Consider the following 26,978-nt stretch of genomic DNA (forward strand, 5'->3'; position numbering starts at 1 on the left):
GATTATAAATAATAATAATAATGAAGACCTTTTTTTAACTGAAGAACTCAAGAACAAGTGTTGGAATCAGAGGCATCTCTCCAAAATAGTGTCCTGGGCTCCACTCAGACCTCTGACTTCATGTCTGGTTAAGCTCAGAGTCTAGCTTAGCAGATACCAGGTGATGAACCCTTCCAACTCCTACATTCTCTATGAACCTGGACCTGGACACTCTCTTGACCCGACCCTGACCCGGCCTGAAGCATTCTAAGTGACTCGGAAAGTAACAGTAAAAAAGATATTTATTGTTAAAAAAAAAATCAAATGGCCACCAAAGCCACTTTGTGCAATAACTCACACCCACAGTCACGCCCGGCACACTGATGCATCCTCCCACACAGCTGTCTTCGCGAGCAGCTCTGTGGGCGAGAGACTCCGCGGCTCTCCCTTTTGACTTCTGACTGTAAAACCACACACATGAAAAGACAGTGGACCAGAGAGGGACTGGCAGAGGACGGAGTGCTCAGGCCACGACAGGCCTCCCCAACTTCCAGTCTCTGCTACTCCGAGCTACATAACTTTCTACACAAGTGCGCATACACACTGTCCATGGCTACGCACATGTGTAGACATGTGCCCACACTGACCCTCCATGCATAGGGCTGAGTCAGTGTGGGTAACACTTGATTGGCAGGCATCTGTAATGAAGGGGAGGGAGAGGGCAGGGTGTCTGGCCTGGATCTGCTGGCTGGCTCTCCACCTCCACCTGGCCCTGAATGAGAATTGAGCTCCTTGAGTCTAGACAAGAAGAAACCCTTTGGGGAAAATACATCCAGACAGCAAGGATGAAAAGTGCCTAAGAATTTTTCAAATGAACTACTTCCTTCTTGCTTTTGGCCAAAAGTGCCTGGGAAACTTGGGACGGTGAACTCGGCATCACACAAGATCTAAATTCTTCAACACAGAAGGTTCCGGGCAAGATTCCCACTGGCAGAGGTGGAACAAGTCCTTCTGAGGCTTCAGCAACAAGACTTCTGGGAGATGGAGGGCCAAGTGACTCATCTCCCAAGAATGCTCTCGCTCCTAGTGCCCAGAATGGTGCTGACAAGAGGCGCTTGGCATAGACATCCCAAATGTACGCTCAAAGCAGATACTCGGGTGACTGGAGTACCGGCTGGAAGGCTGCTCCCCCTTCAGCCCCTTTGGAGGTCTGCATGGATCTCAGAAGACCCTGGGTCTTCCCTCCAAAGCAGATGCAGGCATGGTTACCTGTTGGGCACAAACCTGCCTGCCCTACAATGGGCTTGAGAGCAGCTCTAATGTGGCCCAAACATGCTGAGCCAGCGTTTGGAGCTCTTTCCTGCTGGGGCTGGGAGGCCATCAGCCTGAGGGACTGCCTTCCTAGATCTCATCCCAGCATGCACCTGTCTGGGCATCCCCTCTTTCCTGGGGCCCTACTGCTGTTTTTACAGCTCTACCCCCAGCTTCCCTTCTACCCCTTAAGGACAAGCTGAGGACCCGAAGAGCACATTTGAAGAGATGGCCATCTGGACTGGGGATGCGGGGGCTTCCCTCTTTCTCCCAGCCACACCCAACTTACTCCCCACGAGACTAGAAGACAGTGCAGGGCCTGGGACTCCCCGTGCCTTCCTCTGAGAGCTGGAAGCTAGAACATGACTTCCTCACAACTCCCATAGTCACTCTCTACCGCGTCTGAACCCTCATAATTGGGGGGTGCTCGAGGTTGGCTCCGGCCTGCGGCGGGCCCACCGTTCACCTCACAGTCAGCGTAAGAGGGTCCGGCTCTGCTGAGGCGCATGCTCACTCCCTTATAGCCCCCCTCTGCCAGACAGGGCCCACCCCCTCCCTGGCGGAACTGGGAGTGGTAGTAGCTGATGGCCGTGTACTCGTTGAGACAGGGGGCGAGCAGGTGTTCCCGGGGGCTGGGGGGCCGTGGAGGCATCAGGTCCTCCAGGTTCTGGTTGCTATAACGGGGTGGGAGCGGTGCCCGCTTGTTTTCCAGTTCCAGGGGGAAGGGGAAGCCCCCATAGAGGCCAGTGGGATCTGGCATCACGGCAGGGCTGACATGGCGATGAGGAGAGGGCGGCAGAGGACCCTGCATTGCCTCGGGGTGCGGGTATTCCCAATGCTCCTTCCGGGAGTAAGTTGGGGGCCAGACCGCAGCTCCGCCTGGGTATACTGAAAGAGAACAGTAAGGCTTGGTGAGTCTGTGTTTCCATGGTGGTCATTACAGCAAGCTGTACAGGGGCTATTGATGACTGGGCATTTAGTAGGGATTGCCCTGGGAGCTGGTGGGCTTGTGACCATCTGTGCATGTTGCCTCTGGAAGCTTGGATGGATCTACAGTGCAGGGAGGGCAAGTTGAAGCCCCGAGGTTAAACTCAAAGCCAGCCCGTCTTGCAAATCTCTATCTACTGCCAACCTGCGTCAGTGAGAAAAAAGGACTGGGCAGAGGGGCCAGGGGTCTATGCCATCCACACTGCTCTTGGACTGCTGCATCTCTTCCCAAGACCGGCTGGAGAGTTTCATTTCTGAACTGAAGGAAACAGATGCACAGTGTGGGCTTGGTGATGGCATGGTGTCTGTCACAGGGGGTGGTGGAATGAGGGGGACGTTTGGAAGGAGTCCCCATCTCTGCCACTGAGAAGTTGAGAGAGTTAGAGCTCCTCATTTCATCTTTGTGACCTCAGTGACATACCATGACAGCACCTGTTGTAGCTACTGGGGTGCTCGCCAGATAAATAGAAAGTGCTTCACAAATCCACCTCCTTCCTGGCCAGCCAAGTCTCACTTCCAGATTGAATGGCCAGAACCTTTTCCATTTCCAGAACAACACAAAGGTACAGACACCCCACACACACACACTTCATTCCCAAGTCTACCCAAGACCATGCACGTCTACATTTCGTGACATTAACATCAGTCTCATGGTGTGACTTGGAATTTAGAGGTCATGGAACAAGCATGATGAGCCACAAACTCTGGGTCAAAAGATGTGGCATCTTCTCCAGTCATCTGCGCACTGTGACCTGGAATGCATCCCTTCATGTCCCGTACCCAGAGATTAGGACCAGTGGCTGGTCCGTTGTATACCAATGTGTAAACCAACAGAATGTTTTGGGCTCCCACCCCTTTCCATCCATGCCTGAGCCACAGGACTTCTGGTTATACTGACCTAGCTCCTCGCCTGACCAGGTTCTCTTGATGATGGGCTCGTGGCCAGGATGTGAGGAGACCGCGGCTGGTGGGAGCCTGGGAGGCACACTGCACACCATCGGCCGCTGTTTCGAGCTAGGTCCGAAGGTGACAAGTTCACTTGGAACTGAGGTCTTGCTGGGCTCTTGTTGGCTCAAGTCGGTGCAGGATCTGGTACTCAGGGGGTCAAGCTCAATGGCAGGCGACGCCTGGGTGTCGACGCCGATGCTCCTGGCTAGGAGGTCGGGGTCCTCCATGGCCACTGGCTTGTGAGACTTGCATCGACGACAGTAGAGGAGGAGCCCCACGGTGGCAATGATGATGAGAGGTAAGGCTACTATGATGATCAGAAACTCCTGCTGTCCCCAGTCCCCTCTCGTAATCTCAGGAGTGATGAGGCAGTGTCCTCCAGAGCAACCCCTGGCCTCCATCTCACACCTGCAGAGATTGAGAAGTACTTAGTGCACTTTTGAAGGCCCCTCTTTTTAAAAATATTATTTATTTAATGCATGAATATTCTCTCTGCATGTATGTCTGTGTAACACAGGTGTGCCTGATGCCCTCCGAGGCCTGAAGAGGGAATAAGATCCTACAGACTGTTTGTAATTCATCATGTGGGTGCTGGGAATCAAACCCAGGTCCTCTGGAGGAGCCATAAGTGCTCTTAGCCACTGAGCTATTTTTCCCAGCCCCCTAAAGGTCCCTCTTCCGAAGTCCTATGGGATAGGCCCGCACCCCAAATCCTCTGACTTCCGACCAAAAGTCAAAGGGAATTGTCAAACACACCAACACATCGATATCAGAACCACCCCACTAGTGTGTCTGCGTGCAGTCCGGGGCTGGGTACACAGCTCAGTGGGTGAGGGCACTCATTGTTCAAGCATGAGGAACTGAGTTTGAATCACCAGCATCCACATAAAAAGCTGGGGCTGGTAGCCCCAAACTGTGGGGGGCAGAGACAAGCGGATCACTGAGGCTTCTTGGCTGTCCCCCTCCCCCAGTCCAGTGGGACCATCTCCTGAGAATAGGGCAGAGAGTCATAGAGTAGAACACTAGGCATCCTCTTGTGGACACTTCATGGTATTGGGTGCATGTACCCCCACATACACAAATGTGTGTGCAAGTATATGCATGTGTGTCGGGGTAGATGTGCACATGTGTGCACATGTGTGTGGAGGACAGAGGTCAACCTTGAATGTCATTCCTCAAGCACCATTCACCTTGTTTTTGAAACAGGGTCTCTCACCAACCAGGTGAGGCCGCCTGGCCAGGAAGTTCCAGGAACTCGATCATCTCTGCCTCTTCAGAGCTGGGATCACAAGTGTGCACCACCACACCTGACTTTTTTACATGGGTGCTGGGGATAGTACTCAAAGCCTCAGGCTTGCATGGCAAGTATGTTACCTATGGAGCCATCTTCCCAAAGGATTCAGAAACAACCTCATTTGTGATCATGGAACCTGGCAATGTCCATTTCCACCAATGACATCCAGGCCTGGGATATTCTCTCCACCAGCGAGGTCAGATGCTACTGCTGTGGAGGCATCTGGTCTACCTAGCTGTTCCCTAGGAAGAATGTATGTCAGCTCTGCCCCAGGAATGCCACCTACTGTTCCTCAGTGAGCTCTAAGAAGCCAGCATAGTCCCATACTGCTTGGCTTTACATGTTATATGCTACAGTTCCTTGGAGAAAGTATTCATTCTCAACCTGACAGAATCTTGAATCATCCAGGAGATGGATGGCTGGGCGGGCATGCCTGTGTGGAATTACTATGATTGCATTAACTGAGGTGGGAAGAGATGCCCACTGTGGGTGGCACCATTCCTTAGCTAGGATGTTGGGCTGTACCAATGGAGAAAGGGAACGGAGCAGCAACACTTATTCTTCTCTCTCTGCTTCCTGAACGTGGAAATTATGTGACCACCTGCTTCAAGCTCCTGCCCCCTTGGCTTCCTTGCCGTGATAGACTGTACCTGTGAACTGTGAGCCAGAATAAACCCTTTATCCCTTAAGTTCCTTTTGTCGGAGGTTTTTTTTGTCACAGTAACAGAAAAAGAAACTAAGTCACTATGGGACCTCCCCGGCCATCTCCCACTCGGCATCGCCTGGTGTAAGGCCCTTAGAGAATGTCTATTACTAGCTTTCCACTTACGAGGGATCTGGGAGAAAAGTTCCCCCCATCCCAATTGAGTCCCAAATACATCTTAGTGCTAAGAATCTCACCGCAAGCATCTTGTTCTGCAATGTGAAATGCTGCATTCCCCCAAGTTCCTCTTTTAAAATGCAAACGCTGCTTTCCTGGCTTGCTGCCACACACCCTCCCATGACCCTGAGGAACAATGTTCTTACATCAAAGCAGGCAGGAATCAGGGCAAGAATGATGGCTGTTGAGAAGGACTTGAGTCATGGACACATTGGATGATCTTGGATAAGTCTTTTCCCTCTCTGGGTCTCAGTTTCCCCATCTACAAAACGGTGCTAGGACTATGCCATTGACCTTTGTGTTTTTTCAAGACAGGGTAGCCCAGGCTCGTAAGCTTGGGTGTTCCAGCACTAGATACATGTTCCAATGCTTTGTTTCTAGCTTTCTAGAATGTGTCGCCCCTTCCCCAGCAACCCTCATGGCCTAGGCTAGTCCGGGGCAGGGGGCAGAGTTTGGCAGGAGGATCTGAGACATAGCTGTTCCTGGGCCCAGGAGAATCAGTTGGTTCCCCCCCCAGCCCCCCAGTGTGCCTGGGACACATAGTACAAAGTGGGCGCAGCCATTTCTTTGCGATTTCAGCCAGGGTTGACACACGCTAAAAAAAAAGCTGATGAGATGTATGGCTTCCTGGTCCCTTATGTGCGAGTCTGGTTCAGAAGGATGGGAACTGGGCTTGGGAAATGACCTTTTTCACAAGCATTCCTTTCCACAGTGTCCTGGTGCAGGGAAGTCATAGGAGGAAAAGGCCCAGAGGCCTGGCTTCGGGACTCCCAGTGACCTCTCTAGAGGTCAGAAAGCCAAGACCACTCCCTAAGGCTCCAGGGCAAGAGGTCAGAGCATGCAGCCTCTCTGGGCTTACCTGTCACCTGTGTAAGGGTGAGGGCAGTTACAGGAAGTGACTTCAGGGGAGGAGACACAAGTGCCACCTTCCTGGCAGGGCACAGACGTGCAGTTCTCCCTTCCAAGTTCGCAGTTCCTGCCAGAGAATGGAGCGGGGCATCTGCACAGGTAGCCTGGGAAAGAGAGAGGAAGATGCGTGAGCAACCAGCCAGTGGGTGGGGCCCCAGTAAAACCTGAGTCTTCATGCTGTAGTTCAAGAATCATTTGTCTACTAGATGGTAGCGGCTTGCCCAAGATCGCCCTGGGCTGTGGTGAGGGGCCCTACCCTGTCAACTCCACAGCGAGACACAAGGACATCCAGGGGTCTTTTGGATAACCTTGGGGTTATCACCATCTCAGTCTTTACCTGATCCAAGGGCAGGTGAGCAACTCCCACCATTGAGGCATGGATTCTGGCTGCAGGCAGTGCCAGGCCAGCAGCACTGGGTAAGGGCCTGTCTCTCCAGCCAGCCCAGCATCTTCTTTCCATGGCCAAGCAGCTCTAACCGCTCACCATTGACCGTAACAGCATCTAGGCAGCCTTCAAAACCCAGGGAAACATTTGAGGGAGGATTTGAGGGGACAAGGCCACCCAGCAGTAGGTGTCTGTCTGTCCTCAGACCCCGACACTCCTCTGGGATGATAAGGGAGGTGTTGTCTGTGGTGTCAACCAACAGATGAACAGAAGTGTCCTTCTCCTCCAACAGCATGGAGTGCCACTGCCCATCATTCACAGGATGCCGGGAAGAAAGGTTTCCATAGAAACCACCTGGACAGCTGTAGTCTAGCTGGAGGAAGCCATTGGCCAGCTGCAAGAGAGCACAGACAGCCATCAGCAAAACAAAGATTTCTGTAATTCTGCTGACAGGCTTCCAATTTCAAGAATGCTATTGGCGTTTTCTACACACACACACACACACACACACACACACCCTTTGCTAAGTAGCCAAGGATAGCCTTGAACTCCTGATCCTCGTGCCTCTAATTTGCTAGAATCATAGTTGTTCACCTCCATATCTCATTTACATGGTGCTGGGGACTGAATCTAATTTGTGCGTGCTGGACAAGTGCTCTACCAATTGAGAGCTGTAGTGGGTAGCTGTTCCAGGTTTGACCTTGAAACACTGCCCCTAGAGTGACAGCAGGTAACTGCCACACCTGCCTATGACCCGCCCCTGGGGCTGACCTGCCCCTGGGGTGTGGCTGAGAGGGAGTCCCTTAAGACTTGAGGTGTTTGGTGCTTCTGGATACCTCGTGGTCCTGGAAGCTGGATAGGACACCAAGCCAGAGTCCTCTACTGGATGGATACCACATCCCTCCCGGATCGTGTAACCAACCCCCATTGGCTGTAAGTTATTCCAGAAATAAACGTCTCTTGATGACCAGTTAAATTACATGGAATTGCCTCATTAATTACAGTAATCAAGAGCCATGTCCCCATTTTCAAATGCTTCTGACATTGCCTCTGAAGGATTCAAACGCCCTCCAAAACCCCATCCAGTCCTCACCATATTCCATGTAATGATCAAGATCCCATTTGACGGATGAAGAAACTGAGGTCCAAAGAAACCTTACTGATGGGACCCTCTGTTTCTGGTTATTTGAGCGTTTGTGCCTAGGTGTTGAACTCCAGACTTGTAAGAAACTAAAACAACCAAGGTGGATGGTGCCTGAGGAGCAACACACAAGGTTGCCCAGTGCCTCTGCACATGTGCATGCACACGCATAAATCCCTGAAGTTAAAATGATGGAGAGCCTTTGGCCTAGAAGATTCTAGTTAGCTTTACTCTCAACAGGCTCATGGCTTTCAGTAACGGATGTGCTGTTGACCCTATGTCTCTCCGGCCCCAGCCCAGACCTCTCTCACAACTCTAAACTGGTTTTGCTAGCTTCTGGAAGCCTCGTGGGCATTTCGAGGCTACTTGCCTGACCTGAGCTTCCCAATATCCCTGACCTCCTCCACCCACACTCTTCCCCAGGTCTGTTGGCAGCTGCCCCATCCTTCCAGTGGCTCAGGCCAAGCTGTACCCCCCTGCTCTCTCTGCTCTGTTCCCTGCACTGAGAAAGGCTGTTGGCTTCCAATTCCCTCCGGAATTGTCATCAGCCTGGTCCCCACAACCACCCTCACAACACCTGGGTTATTGCCTCAGCCTCTGGTCGGGGTCTCTCTGTTTCTGTCTCTGATCCTCTAAACTCTGTTCTTAACCTGGGTGCCATGATGACAATAAGTCAGATTATTGTGTTTGCCCAGATGAAAGCAAAGCCCTTCCAAGGGCCGCCGAGACCTTTAACGATATGCTCACCCCCATTCCCTTATGCTTTAGACCCCAACCATGAGGTCTGTCCACCTTGTTCATGTCACTGGAGCCGCGTGGGACTCTGGGCTGTTGTTTAAGAATGCCAACAGTCTCCTGCTGTTCATCTAACTGGCCATTACTCCCGACACGTCCAGGAAGCTACCTCCTTGTGATGTTTTGTCCCCCATTGTCAACTTGATGAGATTTAGAATCACCATGGAAACACACATCTGGGTGTGTCTATGAAGGCCTTTCTAGAAAGGCTTAACAGAGGAGAGAAGACCCACCCTGAATGTGGGCCTGGGGGCCTGGGCTGGAAAAGGGAGGAAGAGAGCTGAGCGCCAGCCTCCGTCTCTCCCTGCTTCCTGACGATGGCTGCATCGTGACCAGCTGCCTCACACTCCTGCCACCATGCCTTTCCCGCCTTTTTAAAGTACAAAATAAACACTTTATTCTTGAAGTGGCTTCTGTTAGGCATTTTGTCACAGCAATAGGAAATGTATCTAATACATTTCTTCACGCTCTTCAAATCACTGCTCAGTGGCCACCTCCCTGACCACCTCTTAGCTCCGCCCTCTCCCGCCCTCTGGGCCCTCAGGATTTCTCATATTCAGACTAACTCTGAAATCTCTGGGTTTTACCATCAGCCTCCCCTTGTGCCTACTGAAAACTCTAGGAGGGATTTCAGTCCCAAACAACAATGAGTCCCAAGTGCATAGAACAGAGCCCAATGCTCCACATGTTGACCAAACTGAAATTGTGGGAATAGTCCCCTGGTGGTTAGGATGGAAGTATTCGCCCAGGCAGGGAACGAGACTTGCATGGGATGTAATAGGAAGCACCGAGGGACTGAGCCTAAATTAGTATGTTTTCCTGGTGATTCCACGAGGCTTTACCTTGGGCTTGTCATCTGAGTACTCCCAGTGGAAGCCACCCTCGCCCTCCCACACACACACACTGTGAGACACACTGGCTGTTTCTACACACACACTAAAGACATTCTCACAGGGGCAGCATTGTGTGGGCTCACATCCCTCTCACTGTCTCCCAAAGATCTCTTATCCCATTGGGCAAGCAGCCCCACCCTGGAGGGCCCGGCGTGTGTCTCCAGGTAGAGTGGCTGTGGGGTAGACAGTCCTGTGTCCTGTGTGTTCTGATTGATAGTCACACCCAGCATCCTTGAAAAACACCAGGGGATTCTTTGCCAGGAATTGGCTCAGTAGACATCCTCACAGCACCCCTCATCTTCCCAGGAAGGGGTGCCCATGGCAGCCACTTGGGTGGGAGTCACCTTACCTTCAGGGAAATGGAAATTGTTTCATTGGTGAACATTAGAATGGCCCATGGCTGGAGCGTTTTCAGGTAGAAGTGGACCTGCCAGTTCCGAACCTCTAAGGGCCTGTACCGCACGTAGCTCTGACCACTGAACCTCAAGGTGGTACCTGCAAATGAACCCGAGGTGTCACCATCCTTGAAATGTCACAGACCCCTTAGCCTGACTTTGTCTCATTCAACCATTGGGTGGCCAACAGGCCACTTCTGCCATCTGATACATGAAGAGCCCAGACTGGGTGGAGTGGATTATGTTTCCAGGGCCACCCAAGGGAGCTGAGCTGTCAGCCTGCATGCCTCCCTCTGGGTACAGGTTCCACAGGATCATTCTCAACCTGAGGGTCAGAAGCAGTGAGCTTCAGCCTCGAAGAAACAAATGTCAGTGGGGGGAGGGGTGGGGGGGAGGGGTGGGGGGAGGGGAAACTAATCAGATGTGTGAAGTCGAGCTTTTAAATCCCTCACCATTCATATTTCTTTGGCTGCCACTGGAAGAGGGAAGGTAGAAGCGAAGAAGATTCTGCAGCTGTGTGAGATTCATTCAGGACCACAGGGGTCTGCATTTTCCTTGGGTAAGCAGGGAACTTCCCAAGCAAGATACTCTGGAGGGTCAAGGGCCACTGGGGGCCTCGTGATGGATGGATGGACGGATGGGTCCAAACCTCTGACGAGTCCAGCATCCCCCAGCCCTGTTACTGATTTCTAATGCAGAGTTGCAGAGGCAAGAGACTGAGGTTCCACCTGAGCAGGGGAGCGGGGTGGGGGCCTCCAGTTTGGCTTGTCTGACCACCATGTGATCTTTGGAAGTAGTGTGCTTTGGGAAATATGACGTCAGAGTAAGTAGCACCTTCCCTCAACGTGGACTCAGCTGTGATGCCCTTAATTCCCCATCGTGAAGAAGCTGTCCATCCTCGGGACAAAGAATGAATGGTATAGGCTCCCGGTACCCAGGGAAGAGGGAAATAAAGCAAGGGGATGGGCTGCAGCTTGAGGTACAAGGAATCCCAAGACACAAAGATTCTATCACGCTGGAAGTCTATAACTCCTCAACCTGGTCTTTCCATTGTGGTGGACCCTAATGGAAGGGAGACAGAAATTGATTCAGACCAAGAATTTCCAAACGTGGTTCGGTATCAGGATTGGCTGGAGACTCACTTAAAACAGCATCCCAGACACCCCTGTTGCACAATCTGATTCAAATGCTCTAGGTGGGCTTGGGGATGCGGCTGGGTTGGTAGAGTGCCCACAGAGTTCCATCTCCAGCAAAACTGGCTTGGCGGCACATGCCTATAGTCCCAGCTCTCAGGAGGTGGGGCCAGGAGGATCAGGAGTCCAGGGTCATGCTTGGCTACTGGGCCAGCTGAAGGCCAGCTAGAATTTTTAAAAATTTCCCATGGTGGGTGTTGAGGAAGGGGGCCTAAGGGAGGCTTCAAGACGCTGGGCACATTCTAAGCCTTGACTGAGGTTCAGGCTACACTGATATATTATTAGGTTTGGGGAAGCACATTGAGGTGCTTGCATATGACGCATGAATCAATTTCCTGGGTGTTCTATTTTTCTAAAATGTTAACAGAGCAACTTCCCACCCCGGCCAGTGGTTCTGACAACCAGCAAGCCCAGCCAGGGTTTCTCAAAGTGTAGCCCTGGGGCCACGTGCTTCCTGGTGAATGCTAAAGGAAGGGCTCACCCAAGGCTTTGCAAAAAAAAGGTCTAGGAACATGCCCAGGGCAGGCTCTTTGAGCACACCCTCCAGGACTGTGTAGGACTGGCCTTTAGAACCTCTGCTGTCTGCTGCCAGGTGGTCCAAAGAGAGCCTTCACTATCCCAGCTTTCCCTGCAGCTGGCCTTGGGGCACAATGCAGACAGGCCTTACCCCCAAGCCTAGGCCCACTGCTCCCTGTCGGTCTCTAAATCTGAGCCACAGTCTCTGTAATGCAAGCTGGGTGGGGTACTTCAAAGGTAGGCCAGACCATGTCACTTCGTGAGTGAATGAGTGTGTGCATGTGTGTGTCTGTGTGTGTCTGTCTGTGTGTGTGTGTGTGTTTTGTGTGTGTCTGTCTGTGTTTGTATATGTGTTTTTTTTGTGTGTGTATGTTTGTGTGTGTGTGTGTATGTGTATGTGTGTTGGTGCCTCTGCATATGATGGCCAGAGGTCCATATTAGCTCTCACCCTCAATTGCTCTCCACTTTATTTTTTAATCTGGTGTCTCTTGCTGAACCTAGAGCTGGCTGATCTAGCTAGGCTGGCTGGCTAGTGAGCCCTGGAGATCTTCCTGTCTCCACCTCCTCAGCACTGGGATTACAGATCCATGCTACTGTACTTGAAGATAAGCATCTAGACTCAGCTCTTCATACTTGAACAGTGAGCAATTTACCAACGGACCCATTTCCCCGGCTTATCTCAGTTTCTTTTGACAAAGCTGAGCTGACCCAGGGCGTGGGTCTTCATGCCAGGGGTACTGGGTGAGTCTTTTCAGAAAGCTGAGTTCCTGGGATTGCTTAGTGCAGAGTTTAGGCTCTGAGTGGGATACACTGATGTATCCTTACAATAACTCAGTCCTTACAACAGCAAAGCCCACAGTAGTAGAGAAAGGAACAAATTCCCTTCAGCCTTCCGGCTGGAAAGCGGCAGAGTAAAGATATGAACTCCAGCAGCCTAATGCCCCAGCCCATGCTTTTAGCTACTGTGTCTTTTGTAACTGACTGTTGCTTTCAAAATTCCAGGAAGTAGAGAGAGCTCGGTTAGTACCCCATGACTAAACGTTGGGAAGTCACTCCCGGTGGTATGCTGGTCTGTGGCATTTAGTTTGGTTATCGCCATGCCTGTGAACCTCTGTGGGAGTTCCCATGGGGGCAAGGCAGCCAGGGCCCAGCAATACATCCCTAGGCCTTACCATTGCAGGAGCAGTTCCTTCCCAGGTGGTGCCGTGGCGTCAGGATGCTGAGCCTGGCTGTGCTGTAAGTGGGCCCAACCCTGGGCTCCAGGGACACTGTCTCTTGGCAGGTTTGATCCTGGCAGCTTGGCCCTTGGCATGGTACCACGGGCAGGGCTGACCTCATCCGAATTCCCACCGAGTGTTCCATCTCTTTGGCTGCACGAGCTATGGCAGATGCCAGCTCCTGGAGGTCATAGGAGGTTCCGGCATGCCCCTCAAAGACCAGGAGCACATCCACCCCAGCTGTGGCCTCGGCAGGCTGCAGGCTGGCCAGGTGGATGTTGGCCCGTTTGATGTCCAAGGTATTGCTGAGGAATCTCTGCAGGTTGCGCCAGTGGTCACTCACCAGCTCCTCAGGGGTGAGCTGGTGAAAGCCGAGCCACACGGCTTGCTGGGGAGCCTCCTGGCCCACGTGCCACACGTGGACGTGGACCCCAGTGGTGGTGGTGAAGGTCCCATCACTGACTGTGACGTTGAGCGAGTATCGGCCACGAGGCAGTCCTTGGGAGGCAATAATCTTGCCATCCGACGCACCCACTGAAAAGTACCTGCCCAGGCTTTCCTCCCGCTCCAGGCTGTAGGTCAGGGTGTCCTGTGGGTCTCGGTCTGTGGCGTGGATTTTACCGACCATGCCACCCTGGAATTCCTCCTCCCCCACTGTGATGAAGATCTCCAGTGGAAGAGTGGAGGGTGGGTAGCGGCTCTGCTCTGTCACGTGCACTCTGACCAATGTGGAGGACGACAAGGACGGAAGGCCGCTGTCTGACGCCTGTGGGTAAGACAAACAGTGTTAGCCCCTAACAGCCTGCAGCGTCCCTATGCCCAGCTGAGGCTGTCACCCTACCAGCCTAGTCTCCCTTCCCCACCCCCACAGACAGAGATGTCGCATGCTGTCACCCCTGGAAAAAGAACAACTCCAAGCGAGGATGTGCTGGAGGGTTTCTTAAGGTTTTGTAGAAAATAGGGAAACTGAAAAACAGCTCAACTTCCCCAAGCCTCATGGGCCCCGAGCCTCTTCCTAAATCCCTCCAACCAAACCTCCACGTGTCTGCACGCACATGTAGATGCTCACGTGTGTGTACATACATATGCTGACTGAGTCAGCTCTCCAGCACAGGCCCATCTTTGTGTGCCTCTTCCCTTCTGAGCCCTCTACCCGCACCCTCCGCCCTGGACTCTGGTGAGTCGGCAGACACCTCTGAGCAGTCTTCACACCCCTCCAAGGTTGATACCCGGCTGAAGAAGAGCCCCCCCACCCGGGGCTCCCTTTCCTATGCGATCAGAGTGGGAGTTGAGAACTCGTTCTGTGGGCCAGATGAGAACTTTCTGGGGCCTGCCCCCTGCTGTAGTCAGGGCACAGGTAGAGTGAGTTGTCAAACGTGCAAGGGGCCATCGGCTTGGACAAGCGTCTCTGAAGGGAGAGGCGGATGGCAGGGCTTCTGGGGTGGGGAAGAAGCCGCACGCCCAATTACACAGGAAGGCGCTGTAGCAAATGGCGGGAATGTTGGCTCCACAATGGACTGAGGAGCACCAGGCTGGCTCTCCCGTCCCATTTGTGAAAAGCTCCTGCAGGCTCTCAACAAGGGTGGAATGACCTTAAATAGGAGACCCAGGGGGCTGGAGAGACAACTCAGGGCATAAGAGTGCTCGCTGCTCCTGTGGAGAACCTAAGCTTTGTTCTCAGCACCCACAACGGGAGCCTTATAACCTCTTGCAACTCCAGTTCCAGGGGATCTAAACCAATATATAAATAAATGTCAAAAAAAAATTAGGGTGACTGTTCAACCTGGCTTGCCAAAGCTAGCTTAGAGTGTTCTCTAATGTGGATCAATTGGTCACCAACGCTTAGTGCTTCTGTCCATTCAAAATTCAAATGGTAAAATACAATCCCCATTGTTTGTAAGTGGAGCCTTTGGGACATAAGAGCATATAGCCATGGGCCCTTTGTGAAGATGATTAGTGTCTTAAAAAAACTTTTTTATTTCACAAGACAAGATATGGCTATATATAGCTCAGGTTGGCCTCAGAACTTAACAATCCTCCTGCCTCAGCCTTCCAAGTCTTGGAATTACAGGTGTTTACAACTCCTTTGCTTTGTTTTAAAACATGGTCTAGACATGTAGCCCAGACTACTCTGGAACTCAATTTGTAGCCCAGATTGGTCTCACACTTATAATCCTCCTGCCTCAGTCAGCCCAGTACTGGGGATAATGGGATTTGGCACTACTGTGGCTGAAGGGACATCAGTGCCCTTAGAAGCAGTTGGTACCTGCCTATTGTCTTTCTGCCAGGTTAGGAAGAGGTCCCTCACCAGGGTCTGCCCACAGCTTCACCCTGATCTTGGCCTTCAGCCCCCAGGACGATGAAAGGTCTGACCTGGCTGTCCAGTCCATAGCATTCTGTTATAGTCACCAATTGAACTAGGTAGCATTTCTGCCACTCAAACTCTCACAGTTTGGACCTCAGCTGTCAGTCACCCACAAAATGAGCAATCCTCCTGCCTCACCATGACTGGCCAGCCTCACCTATGCCCCAGTTTCCTTCCTGACATTTCACTTCCTGTTTTTTGATCACAGGTCACTTCGAATTCTTATCCAACTCAACTCCTTGCCCATCTTACTCTTCCCACTGTCCTTCAGGCCCTCCTCCCAGGTCTCCACTCAGATGTCACCTGTGTGACAGATACGTGTGTGCCCTGCCTTGAGTCTCTCATTACCTTATTTACTTATCTTCAGTCATAAGGTGTGACTCCTCTCTTTATCATGTCATTGTTTATCTTCATACTCAAAACAGAAAGCCCACAAGAAAAGGAGCCATCCCCTTCACATCCCATGCTAAGGTTGTCCTCAGGCCTCCAAATGCATGTACACATGTGGATAGTTAAGCACATGTACACACACACACACACACACACACACACACACACACACACACACATGCATACAGACATATCTACACATGCACATACAGACACAAATGCACACAGATTCAGATACACACACACATGCATGCACACACGCTCATGTGCATTCATGCACTCATGCATACATGCACGCGCTCGCAAACACAAAGATGAGATGAGGATTCATGCAGAGCTCAGTGTGAAGTCTCTAGCCCACTGCCAGGTTCATACACACTCCACACACTTTTTCCTCACAGCAGAAGCACCACCAGTGTGTCTACCAGAGGGCACCCTGTCTCCAAAGCTGTTACACACCCACACACCGCACATACCAGTTCGGATTCAACACAGCACTCACCTCGATGTGAAGCTGATACCACTCCTGGACCCTCCTGCTCAGGCCCGCAGCGGTCACCAGCCAGCCATCCGGAGTCACCCGGAACACAGACCCAGTGTTCCCCTCAGTGATGCGGAAGGAGTAGGGGGGCCCATTCTGTGGGGAGTCAGGATCGTCCAGGATCAGCTGCAGGACTTTGATGCCAATGGGGGAGTTCTCCTGTGACCGAGAATGACAGGAAGCCAGAGAGCGGTGTGAGCCACAGTCCCTCAGATCCCTCCTTTGTGGTCCCATTTTCCAGGGACCAGTCCTCACCCCTTGGCCCATGGACTGGGCCCAGGCTGGAAGCTGGCCTGGTAGTCCTCTCTCAGTGTCCGTGAGGACAGCACCAGGTCTTAGAAGGGGTCGTAGACACTGAGTGTCAAACCTGTATCCTACAGAGGACGGAGGCCATTGCCTGACCCCACAGCTGACAGATTAATAGTTCTTAGAGTCTGTGGGTACATGGTGGTGGCACTTCCATCTTTTAATCACTAATTTTATAGTTAGAATACAAATATATACATGTGTGTAGGCACATGCACACATAATTTTACCTTGTTTTTACACACCTCCTCACTACCCTTCTAGTCCTTCCTTCCCCGTCTCACTGGTCTCCCTCCTCCCCAAATAGCCTTCTTTTTGTTTTCACTATATGTGTATAAATACATATGTATACACATCTATATATGTGTACATATTTAAAGCTAGATTCACATATATAAGTTAACATGCAGTATGTCACCTTTCTCCCCCCATGCACCTTCATGTCTGAAATCTCTGAGGTAGACACTGCCTACTTCAGTGGCCGTGGTGAACCCATAGGACAGGATAACGGTCCTGTAAAAACCTAACAAGGGGCCTCTTTCTTTTCAATCCCATAACACACAGCCCCCCTTTGGTTCCCTGTGTTGCCTTTAGGGACAGCAGTGGAAAAAAATCACAGCTGGTTGGGTGGGCTGATACCCCGAGAAGCTCCTCCCATGGAGAGGGACACATGAGGAGGGTGGGCTCAGGGTGTCCTTACCTGGACAGCGGTGCTATAGTTGAGTTGGAAGAATCTGGGAGGATTGTCATTGACATCAACCACCTCAACAGCCACCTCGGCATCCTCATGCAATGGGGGCTGCCCACTGTCTGTGGCTCGGAGCCTCAGGGAGTAGCTGGGTGTCTGTGGCAAGAGGCACAGTGAGGAGTTAGAGATAAAGGCCCGGTGTCTGCCTCTTGATGTATTGCCTACTCCCATGGCCCACCCAAAGCACTGGCATTCAGGTGTCAGAATCAGACAGAAAGAGAGTGGTTTGCTCCTCACGATGAGACCTTGGGGAGGGGACTGAGCTGGGGGAGAGGGCAAAGTCAGAGCATACTTCCTAGGATGGCTGTGGGCATCAGGTGGTGAGGATGCACCTAAGGCATCCTGCAAAGGGCCCGAGGCCGGTAATGGATCTCAGTCCACAGTAGCTGTCACTGGATCGATCCCTTGTCAGCCTGCCTCTTGCCTCAGAGTTCACAGAGGAATTGTCCTGGATATCGGGATGGGGTGTGTTTGCCTTTACCCTCTGGACCTACTGTAGGACCATGCTTCTGCTCAGCCTGGACATGGCTCACCTGTTCCCAGTCCAGCGCCTTGGCCACCTGAAGCTTCCCCATCTTGGGGTCGATGGTGAAGTATCCAAGCTGGTTCCCTCCTACCAGGCTGTAGGTAATGACGCTGTTTACAGGTCCGTCATCATCAGATGCTGATACCTGCAGCAAAGAGGAGATTGTGAATGTAGGCATGAGTGACCAGAAAGGAATCTCAGCCCTGAGAGTGAAGGCTATGTTCATATCCCAACAGCTACCACTCACTGAGTTGGTAGTGCCCGCTCCAAGAGAATCTCTTGTGATCTCAGCACGCCATGGATTCACTTATTTACCCATTCTCTCACAGTGACAGGGTACACCAGGGTTGGTCCCAGGAGGCCAGGATGTGAGGACCATGTAAAATGATTCACCCTTAGAAAGCGTTGTGTCTGATGTTATGGGTGAGTCTAATCATGGTGGTTCTCATGGGAGTACAGATTGGAGTCACATCCAGGAAGGTTATAAGAGGATTCAGGGAGCTTTGAAGGATCAGGAAGGTCTGGTCATAGAAAGAACACTCCAGGCAGAGGAAATGGTACAGGCAAGTAAGATGTGAAGGTGTGTTCAGGAAGGCAAATCTTGATGTGCCTTTGGGGCACAGGATGTGTATGGAGGCAGAAGCAGAGACCAGAAGGAAGATGGAGAGGAGTCCTGAAGAACTAAATATGAGCACGTTTCATGGAAGGAAGGTGCACATGTGTATTTAAATGCAAAAAAGTATAATTGGTACGCCCTCTGTCCCTATCTCCCACCCACTGGCTCTCCATGTCACTCCCTGCCATAGGCATTGGCCAGACCTCTAAGGTCAACCTCTTTTTGCTCCTGTATTGAATAGTGCCAATCCTGTGTCCTCACCACATCACTCTGACACTTGCATGTGGCACCATTTTACTGAGGAGTCACAAGTCATGTGGTATAGAGCATCGGCTTGATAAGCCAGTCTGTTTACAGTGAATGGAGACCTCTTGGGGAGTGAGGCAAGAGCCACCCCGGAGCCCACACCCCACAAAGGGTTAAGCTGGGGTTCCTTACTGTCAAGATGGTGTCGCCCACAACAGCGTTCTCTAAGACCCTCACAGTGTACAGGTCATGGGTGAATCTGGGGTGGTGTTCATTAATATCGGTGACGTTCACCACGATGGTGGTCACATCGCTGAGGGAAGAAGAGCTCTTCCGGCTACATTCGACGGACAGGAAGTACTTGGGACTCGTCTCAAAGTCCAGGCTGCCATTGACATACAGGATTCCTGAGGAGAGGAAAGTGATGGAGGTAAGGCAGCTGGGACCATGAGGCAGAGTTTGGAGGGATTGGGGGTTAGCTCCTGTGCATTGAGGTGCCTGGGAGGAGTCTGCACGGCATGCAGTGAGCTCCTTCCATGGGTCCCCGTGGGTTTGACTCAGGCTCCACAGCTAGGAGGAGAAAAGAGAGATGGTTTCCGTATTCTGTCTTTCCTCCTGATCATAATGGAAAACTCAGGGGTGTCAGGAATTTGGCTGCACATACAGCGTGGTTTTAAGATAGGCAGTGAGTCCCACACTACTTGAACACTGGATTTCAGCAAGTGTTTGATTCAGGGAAGGAGGGAGGCATATCAAGCCTCTTGGGCTGTGCTGAGACCAGGAAGCCACCAGCTGGGATTGAGTGGATCACTGAGGAGCCTGGACAGAGTTCTAGGTGAAGATATGGGGGAATGATGATCCTCTCAGGTAAGCTAGGCCCACATGGGAAAAGGGCCCAGATTATGGGTCTATGAAGAAATGTTGACAGTGTACAAATAATCAAAGGATGCCAGCTTCGGGGATTGGGGAGAATGTGTGGACGGATGCTCCCTGTACATGAAAAACTAATATACCCCACAAATAAAGGGCTGAGCTGGTTCCTGCCCATCTCACCTGTGTGAACATCCAGCCGGAACTTCCCCTGCTCATTCCCACCCGTGATGCGGTAACCAGTCTTCTCTGAGCCTGGGCGTGTGAGGATGGCCAGCTGTAGTACCTCCGTGTCTATCGGAGCATCCTCGGGCACCTGTGTGTTGTGCTCCGCATTCAGGAAGATGGGAAGGTAGTCCTCCAGGCCCACTACGGAGACTGTGACAGTGCCCAAGGCAGACAGTGGTATTGGGATGCCTAGGTCTGAGGCACGGACCGTAAGCTCCAGAGCTGAGTTTGATCTGGCCTGCAAAGGTTTCTCCAGACGAATCACCCCTGAGGTGGCATCAATGGAGAACTGGCCATCAGCAGAGTCTGTCAGTGAGTACACCACCTGGGCATTGGCACCTGTGGAGACCAGGGGTGAGAGTCACACTGAGGACACCCAAGAGCAGGGCTTGGGAGAGCCTCATAAAAGCTGATGTGCCCAGGGCATGTCAAGAGTGAGAATCTCTGTCAGTCACTCCAAGCCCTCACAAAAAAATTCTTGGGAGGATGACGGGCTTATTCACAAACTAGTTGGCAACTTCCTATGAGCTTGTAGTTAATAAAAAGTTAAGGAAACAAAGCTGGATAGATGACTTGTTTGACAAAGTGCTTCTCACCCTAGCATGAGGACCTGAGTTTGATCCCCAGAATGCATGCAAAACGCAAGGCCTGGCAGTGCATGCTTTTAATCCTAGCACCAGGGAGGAAGAGACTGACAGATCTCTGGGACTTGTGGGAGAGCCACCCTAGTCTAAATGTCTAACTCCATACCAAGAAAGGATCCTGTCTCAAAAAGCAAAGTGGATGGCACCGAAGGAATGATGCCTGATGTTGACTTCTGGCCTCCACACATACATGCACACATGTGCACATGTACCCACACATATATATGCACCCACATCATGAACATGTGTGAAGGTTTCCCAGCTCCAGCTTCTCTGTCTTTGGATTGATAGTTCACCCTCCCTTGAACTGTATTTCACTGTATTTCTTCAAAAATATTGCCTCCTGCAATGCCAAGCTGATATCTAGGAGATGTTCAGTTTACATTGCTGGTGGAGTATGATTCCATTTTTATTATCATCACCATCATCATCACCACCACCACCATCACTATCATCATCATTACCATCACCATCATCACTATCATCATCATCATCATCACCACCACCATAATCACCATCACTATCATCATCATCATCACCACCATCATTACCATCATCATTATCATCATCATCACAATCACCATCATCATCATCATCTTAATCTGGCTGCTTTGACCCTTAGGACATGTTTTAGCCTACCTAGATTATCAATGAAAGAATTTGACTTAGGAAAATGGACCAAATTAGGATGTTTCAGGATGGCAGATGCTATAATTGGCACAATATGGGACAAACACATCATGATGGATCTAAGTCACTGTGTGCCTTGGTTTGAATGTAACCTTCACGGTTCATGTATTGAAAACCCAACCCCTAATTCATGTGTGGATGATGTTGGGAGGTCACTGAGACTAGATGAGGTCATGAAGGTGGAGCTACCAGGATGGCATTAGTGGCTTCATAAGAAGCAGAAGACAGGGCCAAGACACCATAGTTGTCCCTGGTCTCCCTGCAATGCCTTCCATTGTACTGTCATACTACCGGAAGCCCTTCCCAGATGCTGGTACCACATTCTTGGACTTCCCAAACTCTGCAACTGTAAGCCAGGTAAACTTCTATTTTCTTTTTGGTGTGTGCATATTTCTCTGTGTGCAAGTGTGCATGCATGCGTGTGCATATTGAGGCTAGAAGTCAATCTAATGTGTAAATTCTCAGGAAGCATCCATATCGTTTTTCTGAGACAGAGTCTCCCACTGGTATGGAGCTCGCCAATTCAGCTAGGCCAGCTGCCCAGCAAACCCCAAAGATCCTCCTGTCTCCCTCTTCCCAGCACTGGGATTACAAGCATCTCCCCAGCCTTGAACCTTATCAGTTCCTTACCAGTCACCTAGTTCATGGTAGTTAATCACATCAACTGAAACCAGACTACAGGACTTTGCAAATATCACATGACAAAGAAACAATGTTATTGAAATAAAAATGTAGACTATTGGGGCTGAGGAATTTCTCAGTGGCTGTGGTTTGAATGTGAAATGTGCTCCCATACGTTTATGTGTCTGAACCCTTGGAACCCCGTGTGGAGCTGTTTTGAAAGATGGAAGAACCTTTAGGAGGTAGAGTTCACTAGAGGAAGTAGGTCATTGGAGGTGGGCCTTGAGGCTTTAGAGGCTAGATTGGCCCTATTTCTTGTCTACTCTCTGCTTCCTGAATGTGGACACCATGTGGCAAGCCACCTCATGTCCTACTGACAGAGTGGACCTATTCCTTCTCAAACCATGAGCCAAAATCAGCTCTCGCTTCCTTCAGCTGCTTTTGTCAGGAACTTTTGTCATAGCAGCAGAAAAGGAACTGATACAGTGGTAGGCAGTTTGCTTAGCCTGCCAGGCTCAAACCCCAGTACCTAACATCAAGAAAAATAGTGTAAATGGTTCAAATTAACCGTCAAAAATTTGATGAGAGGATTTTAATAAGCATAATGGACTTAGGGGCCAGAAGTTTCTTTCTTATATAAATTAATGAATTGAGTAATTGACTTGTAGATTTCTGATGAACTGTATTCAGAATGACCTTGAGAAAAGAGTGGGCATCAGTGGCAACATGTAGGTTCTGAGGGTCTAAGGGGCAAAGGGGAAACTATCTGTAATTCTTTGTGCCTGTCTCAGATGCCACTAAAGCTACTTGTCACAGCTTCAGGTGTGTAGCTGTCTAGAGACCTTTGCCATCCTGGAGTATCCACAGACTCATCAAGGAGTCTTAGTCTATGCCCATTCCAGAAGACACAGAAACAATGCGTCACCCCAGATGGACCTCATGGCTCAATAGTGCAGGTGGTCACCAGTCCATCACATACTCACCCTGGTCAGGGTCCCGGGCAAAGACCACAGCCACGGGGGTCTTAACTGTGGTGTTGTCGAAGACAGCCACAGTGCAGTGGCTGGGGAAGAACCTTGGGGCGTTGTCATTCACATCCTCAATGTGGATTATCACATCTGCCTGGCATGATTGGCCCCCTCCATCTGTTGCCTTAGCAACAAGGTTGTATATGTCCCTCCTTTCCCGGTCCAGGGCTGTGAGTGTGGTCAGCTCCCCTGCCAGGAGAAATGACAGATGTTGAGGTTCCTCTAGAGGACACACATGCTCTCTGGAGAGTTACAGTGACAGTCCTAGCCACAGGTTCTATTAGAGCAGAGAGAGGCTGGTCTCTGGACATGCTGTCAGGGAAGGAACCCTAGTACCCATTTACCTTTCTAATTCTCCCACAACACTCCATGACCATCATCACTAACCTGAGGTCACCGTTAATAAGATACAAATAGACAGATTTTTAGAGGCCACTTAGGTAACTTTTATAATAGAAAATGTTCTACTATGTAAAATTTGGCCCAAAATTTCATTTGTGCTAGGTGTGGTAGTGCATGCTTTTAGTCCCAGCATTCAAGAGGCAGGACAGCCAGGGCTACATAGAGAAACCCTGTCTTGAGAAACAAAAACAAAAACAAAATTTCACTTGTAGGAATGAATATATATATATGCATATATATTCATTATATATATATATATATATATATCAGTATAATTAATCCAATGATAAAAATACATGATGTATATGTGGATATGGTGGCACATGCCTTTAATCCCAGAGGCAGGCAGATCTCTGTGAGTCAGAGGCCAGCCTGGTCTACATAGTGAATTCCAGGACAGTTATGAATACCTGTATAAAGATGTTCTCTTGCCGGGCAGTGGTGGCGCACGCCTTTAATCCCAGCACTCGGGAGGCAGAGGCAGGCGGATCTCTGTGAGTTCGAGGCCAGTCTGGGCTACCAAGTGAGTTCCAGGAAAGGCGCAAAACTGCACAGAGAAACCCTGTCTCGAAAAACCAAAAAAAAAAAAAAAAAGATGTTCTCTGAGGTATTGTTTATAATAGTGGCATATTTAAATCACCCTCTATGCTTTTCAAGTAGAAATTGATTACTATGTTATGGTTTAGTCATATGGTAAAGTAATATGTGATGGTTAGTTTTAATTGTCAGTTTGGCACAACTTGGAATCACCTGAGAATTGTCTTAACTGCTGTGGGAAGACATAGCCTACTATGGGAGGCACCATTCCTTAGGCAAGGGGTCCTGAACTTTGTAAGAAAGTAGGAAAAGCAGGTGTTGGGGTATTTTATCACAGCAACAGAAATGAAACAGATGTATTGTACAATTGGAGACAACTTGATATTCTTCCTTGCAAACACCTGCAAGCTATCACTAAGGGGAGAAGAGAAATTACACATCAGAGGGATGATTCCAGAGAGATTTGGGAGGTGAATGGGAAGGCAGGCTAGTTGGATACACACTGAGTGGTCTTTGGTGAGGGCTTATTGTGTCGGTTTTCTGGCTCCTGCAGGATCCCGCAGGATACCTGCAGTGGCTTTTAATTTGTAACTGAGCATGCATTATTTTCATATTCTGAAAAAAAAAACCCACCCAATTGGTTTTTCTTTTAAGTCCTCCTGGGCAGTCTGGCAGCTGAGCAAACAGCAGCAGAAGACAATCTTCCCAAATCACTTTACATGTTGGACCGGGGTCAGGAAGGACAATGTGGTCTCTGACCCACCCAGACGGCTTCCTGGGACACGGCTCTGTCTGCCACCACCACCACCTACCCCTCCCTGCTCCGGAATGTCTGACTCATCTTTGGAGCTATGGATTCAAGCCAAGGGTCGGCAGCTGGGCCCTGTGCCTGGCTGCCACCGGCCACCTGTTTCCCACAGCAGCAGGACCGGGTCTTACCTGGGGGTATTGTTCTTCCCTACCCATTCACCCTGCAACGCCTCCACTTTCTCTGCTTTGTCCCTAGCTGGTCGTATGACAACACGTCCCCTTTCACGGAGTTCTTCCTTAGCCCGGCCAGGCTTTCAGGAGCTCTGCTGCCTATAGTGTTTACTGAAGTCCTGGGAGCTGGGATCCCAGTTTGTTGCTCCCTCGACTTTGGCAGTTACTAGTCTAAATCCTCCGTTGGTTCCTAAGGACAGCCACCCATCTGTCTTCGGGGCATCGTCTGTCTCTCTCTGGTCTCTGTGCACAGTCAGACATGTGTCCTCGTCCTCAAATAAGTCCCCGATGACATCCTCCATCTCTGCCTTCCTCATAAGCTTGACTAACTCCTGTGCATGGTCAAGCTCACATAAAATGGCATTTCCTCAAAATGGTTTTCCTTAACCTGGCTCCTCAGCCTAAGTCAGTTTCTGCCAACATTGCTGTCTCCCCTCCATCAGACTCCTCCTCTTTTCTGATATGTATGTCTGGGGACAGGTCTCATACCATAGCCCAGGCTCGTCTTGAACTCACTGTGTAACCCAGGCTAGGCTTAAAGTTTCACTACGCCTCACTGAGGTTACAGGTGAGAACCATCATACCCGACTGGCATCGCTCCTAACTCGGCACACTGCAAGCCGCTGACTCGGTAATCATCTTTCCCTCTGGGTTGTAAAGAGCTGGGTCTGAACTCACTCATCCTTTTCTTATGTTCCCAGCCGCTGGTGTCTGCCCGTGGGTGGACAGGTGGGTGAGCGGATTCCTGCTTCGGGGAAGAGCCCACCATGGCACGGGCACGAGGCCTTGGCTTCATTCCACATCTCAGAGACTTACCTGTGTGAGGGTCCAGCTTGAATTCCTGGGCCCCGGGTCCATGCAGAGAGTATGTGATCTGAGCATTGGTGTCCATGTCCACATCTATGGCAGAAATTTTCAAGATGAAGTGTCCAGGAGTGACGTCCTCACGGACCCTGCCGGTGTAGAGAAGCTGAAGACAGAGAGGTGAGCATGAGCAGTCGGAGGCAAATGGTGCTTAGATCCGGAAGTGGGGGAGTGAGAGAAGTGGGTGGGCAGGGAGCTGACTCAAGTGAAAACAGACAAAGACAGGGAGGCAGAGAAGGGAGCAAAGAGGGGAAGCGAGATGGGGTGAGACAGAGACATCAGGCAGGGTGGATCATCGTGTAATCCCAGTACTGAGGAAGTAGAGGTCGGAGGATCAAGAGTTCAAGTTCATTTTTGGCTTCATAGTGGATTTAAGGCCAGCCTGAGCTATATGACTCCCTGCTTTGTTTGTTTGTTTTCAAGAGACATTTAAAGAAAATGGAGATTAAAAGCCAGAGGCCTGACGAGACGGCTCGGTGAGGATCTCTTGCTATACAATCCTGAAACCCAAGTTTTGTCCCTGGATCCCATAGGAAGGTGAAGGGAGAAAACTGAGCCCACAGAGTTGTCTTCTGGCCTCCACGTGAATATCCTCCCAACACCCTCCTCCCCTGCATCGTACACACAAACACAATAATAATGAATAAAATAATTATTTTTAAAGCTGGAAGAGAGAGCTGAGGGGACCGCTCAGCGGTAAAGCGCCCGTCACAAAAACATACGGATCTGAGTTGGATCCTGAGAACCCACATAAAGAGTGGGAAGTGGCGCTCCTGCAGCAACCTGAGCACTGGGGAGGGGTGTTGGAGGTAGGTGGATCCCTGGGGGTCGCAGATCACCCAGCTTAGCTGAACCAATGAACTTCAGGTTCACCGAGAGACCCTGTCTCTGAGGAAAGGCACCCGCCATTGTTGATCTCTGGCACACACACACACACACACACACACACACACACACACACACACACACACACACACCAAGTCAGAAGAGGAGTGACAGAGAATACGTCGGAATATGGCCTACAAGCGGCCATTGGGAAGTCAATGCCCAGGGCTAGAAGGACCTACCACAGCCCACTTGGAGGGGCCATTGGAGAGGAGGGATGGCTGAGGAAGGTCTGGCAGCAGATAATGCAGAGTCCCAAGTGAAGCCCTGCCAACCTCCATCCCTGCCTCTGTTGTCAGTCCAGGCTGCCAAGCTCACCTCCCTGCTCATATTCCCAGGACAGACCACTCCCTCACCCTTCTCTCCCTCCCCTGCCAGGCAGACAGTGGCTGGGTCCTGGAAAACAGCTGGGGCCCTGAGACCTTGGTGTCCCTTTGACGTTCTAGTTTGTACCACATGGGGTGCAGGCAAGCATGGACTCGGGTCATTCTCTGAGTGGACACATCATGCCCAACTGGATTGTGTGGGACCAGTTTTCAGCCCTTTCTTCCCTGACTTTGATGATGTCATGGGCTGCCTGGACCTTCCTCTCCAATGTCTCCAATGTCCACCCTCCAAGTGCCCATGTCTGCTGCACAGCACTCAAT

General features: G+C 50.8%; 1 protein-coding gene across 2 annotated transcripts in view; it reads right to left on the reverse strand.

Moving 5' to 3' along the window:
• Positions 1-269: 269 nt before the first annotated feature.
• The window catches only part of Fat2 (FAT atypical cadherin 2), an 86,468-nt gene continuing 59,759 nt past the window's right edge, over positions 270-26,978 (reverse strand). For both annotated transcript variants that reach the window (XM_006984879.4, XM_076542377.1), the window contains exons 12-24: positions 25,399-25,552; positions 22,618-22,851; positions 19,635-20,018; positions 18,774-18,988; positions 17,727-17,864; positions 17,146-17,289; positions 16,101-16,298; positions 12,799-13,609; positions 9,872-10,017; positions 6,646-7,087; positions 6,259-6,412; positions 3,176-3,633; positions 270-2,178 (exon numbers count right to left, since the gene is read on the reverse strand). In XM_006984879.4, coding sequence (XP_006984941.1) covers positions 1,646-2,178; positions 3,176-3,633; positions 6,259-6,412; positions 6,646-7,087; positions 9,872-10,017; positions 12,799-13,609; positions 16,101-16,298; positions 17,146-17,289; positions 17,727-17,864; positions 18,774-18,988; positions 19,635-20,018; positions 22,618-22,851; positions 25,399-25,552 — 4,011 coding nt within the window. In that variant the 3' untranslated portion in view covers positions 270-1,645. The remainder of the gene's footprint in view (positions 2,179-3,175; positions 3,634-6,258; positions 6,413-6,645; positions 7,088-9,871; positions 10,018-12,798; positions 13,610-16,100; positions 16,299-17,145; positions 17,290-17,726; positions 17,865-18,773; positions 18,989-19,634; positions 20,019-22,617; positions 22,852-25,398; positions 25,553-26,978) is intronic.

The sequence above is a fragment of the Peromyscus maniculatus genome, chromosome 8 (genome assembly GCF_049852395.1).
Source record: "Peromyscus maniculatus bairdii isolate BWxNUB_F1_BW_parent chromosome 8, HU_Pman_BW_mat_3.1, whole genome shotgun sequence".
Lineage (NCBI taxonomy): Eukaryota > Metazoa > Chordata > Mammalia > Rodentia > Cricetidae > Peromyscus > Peromyscus maniculatus.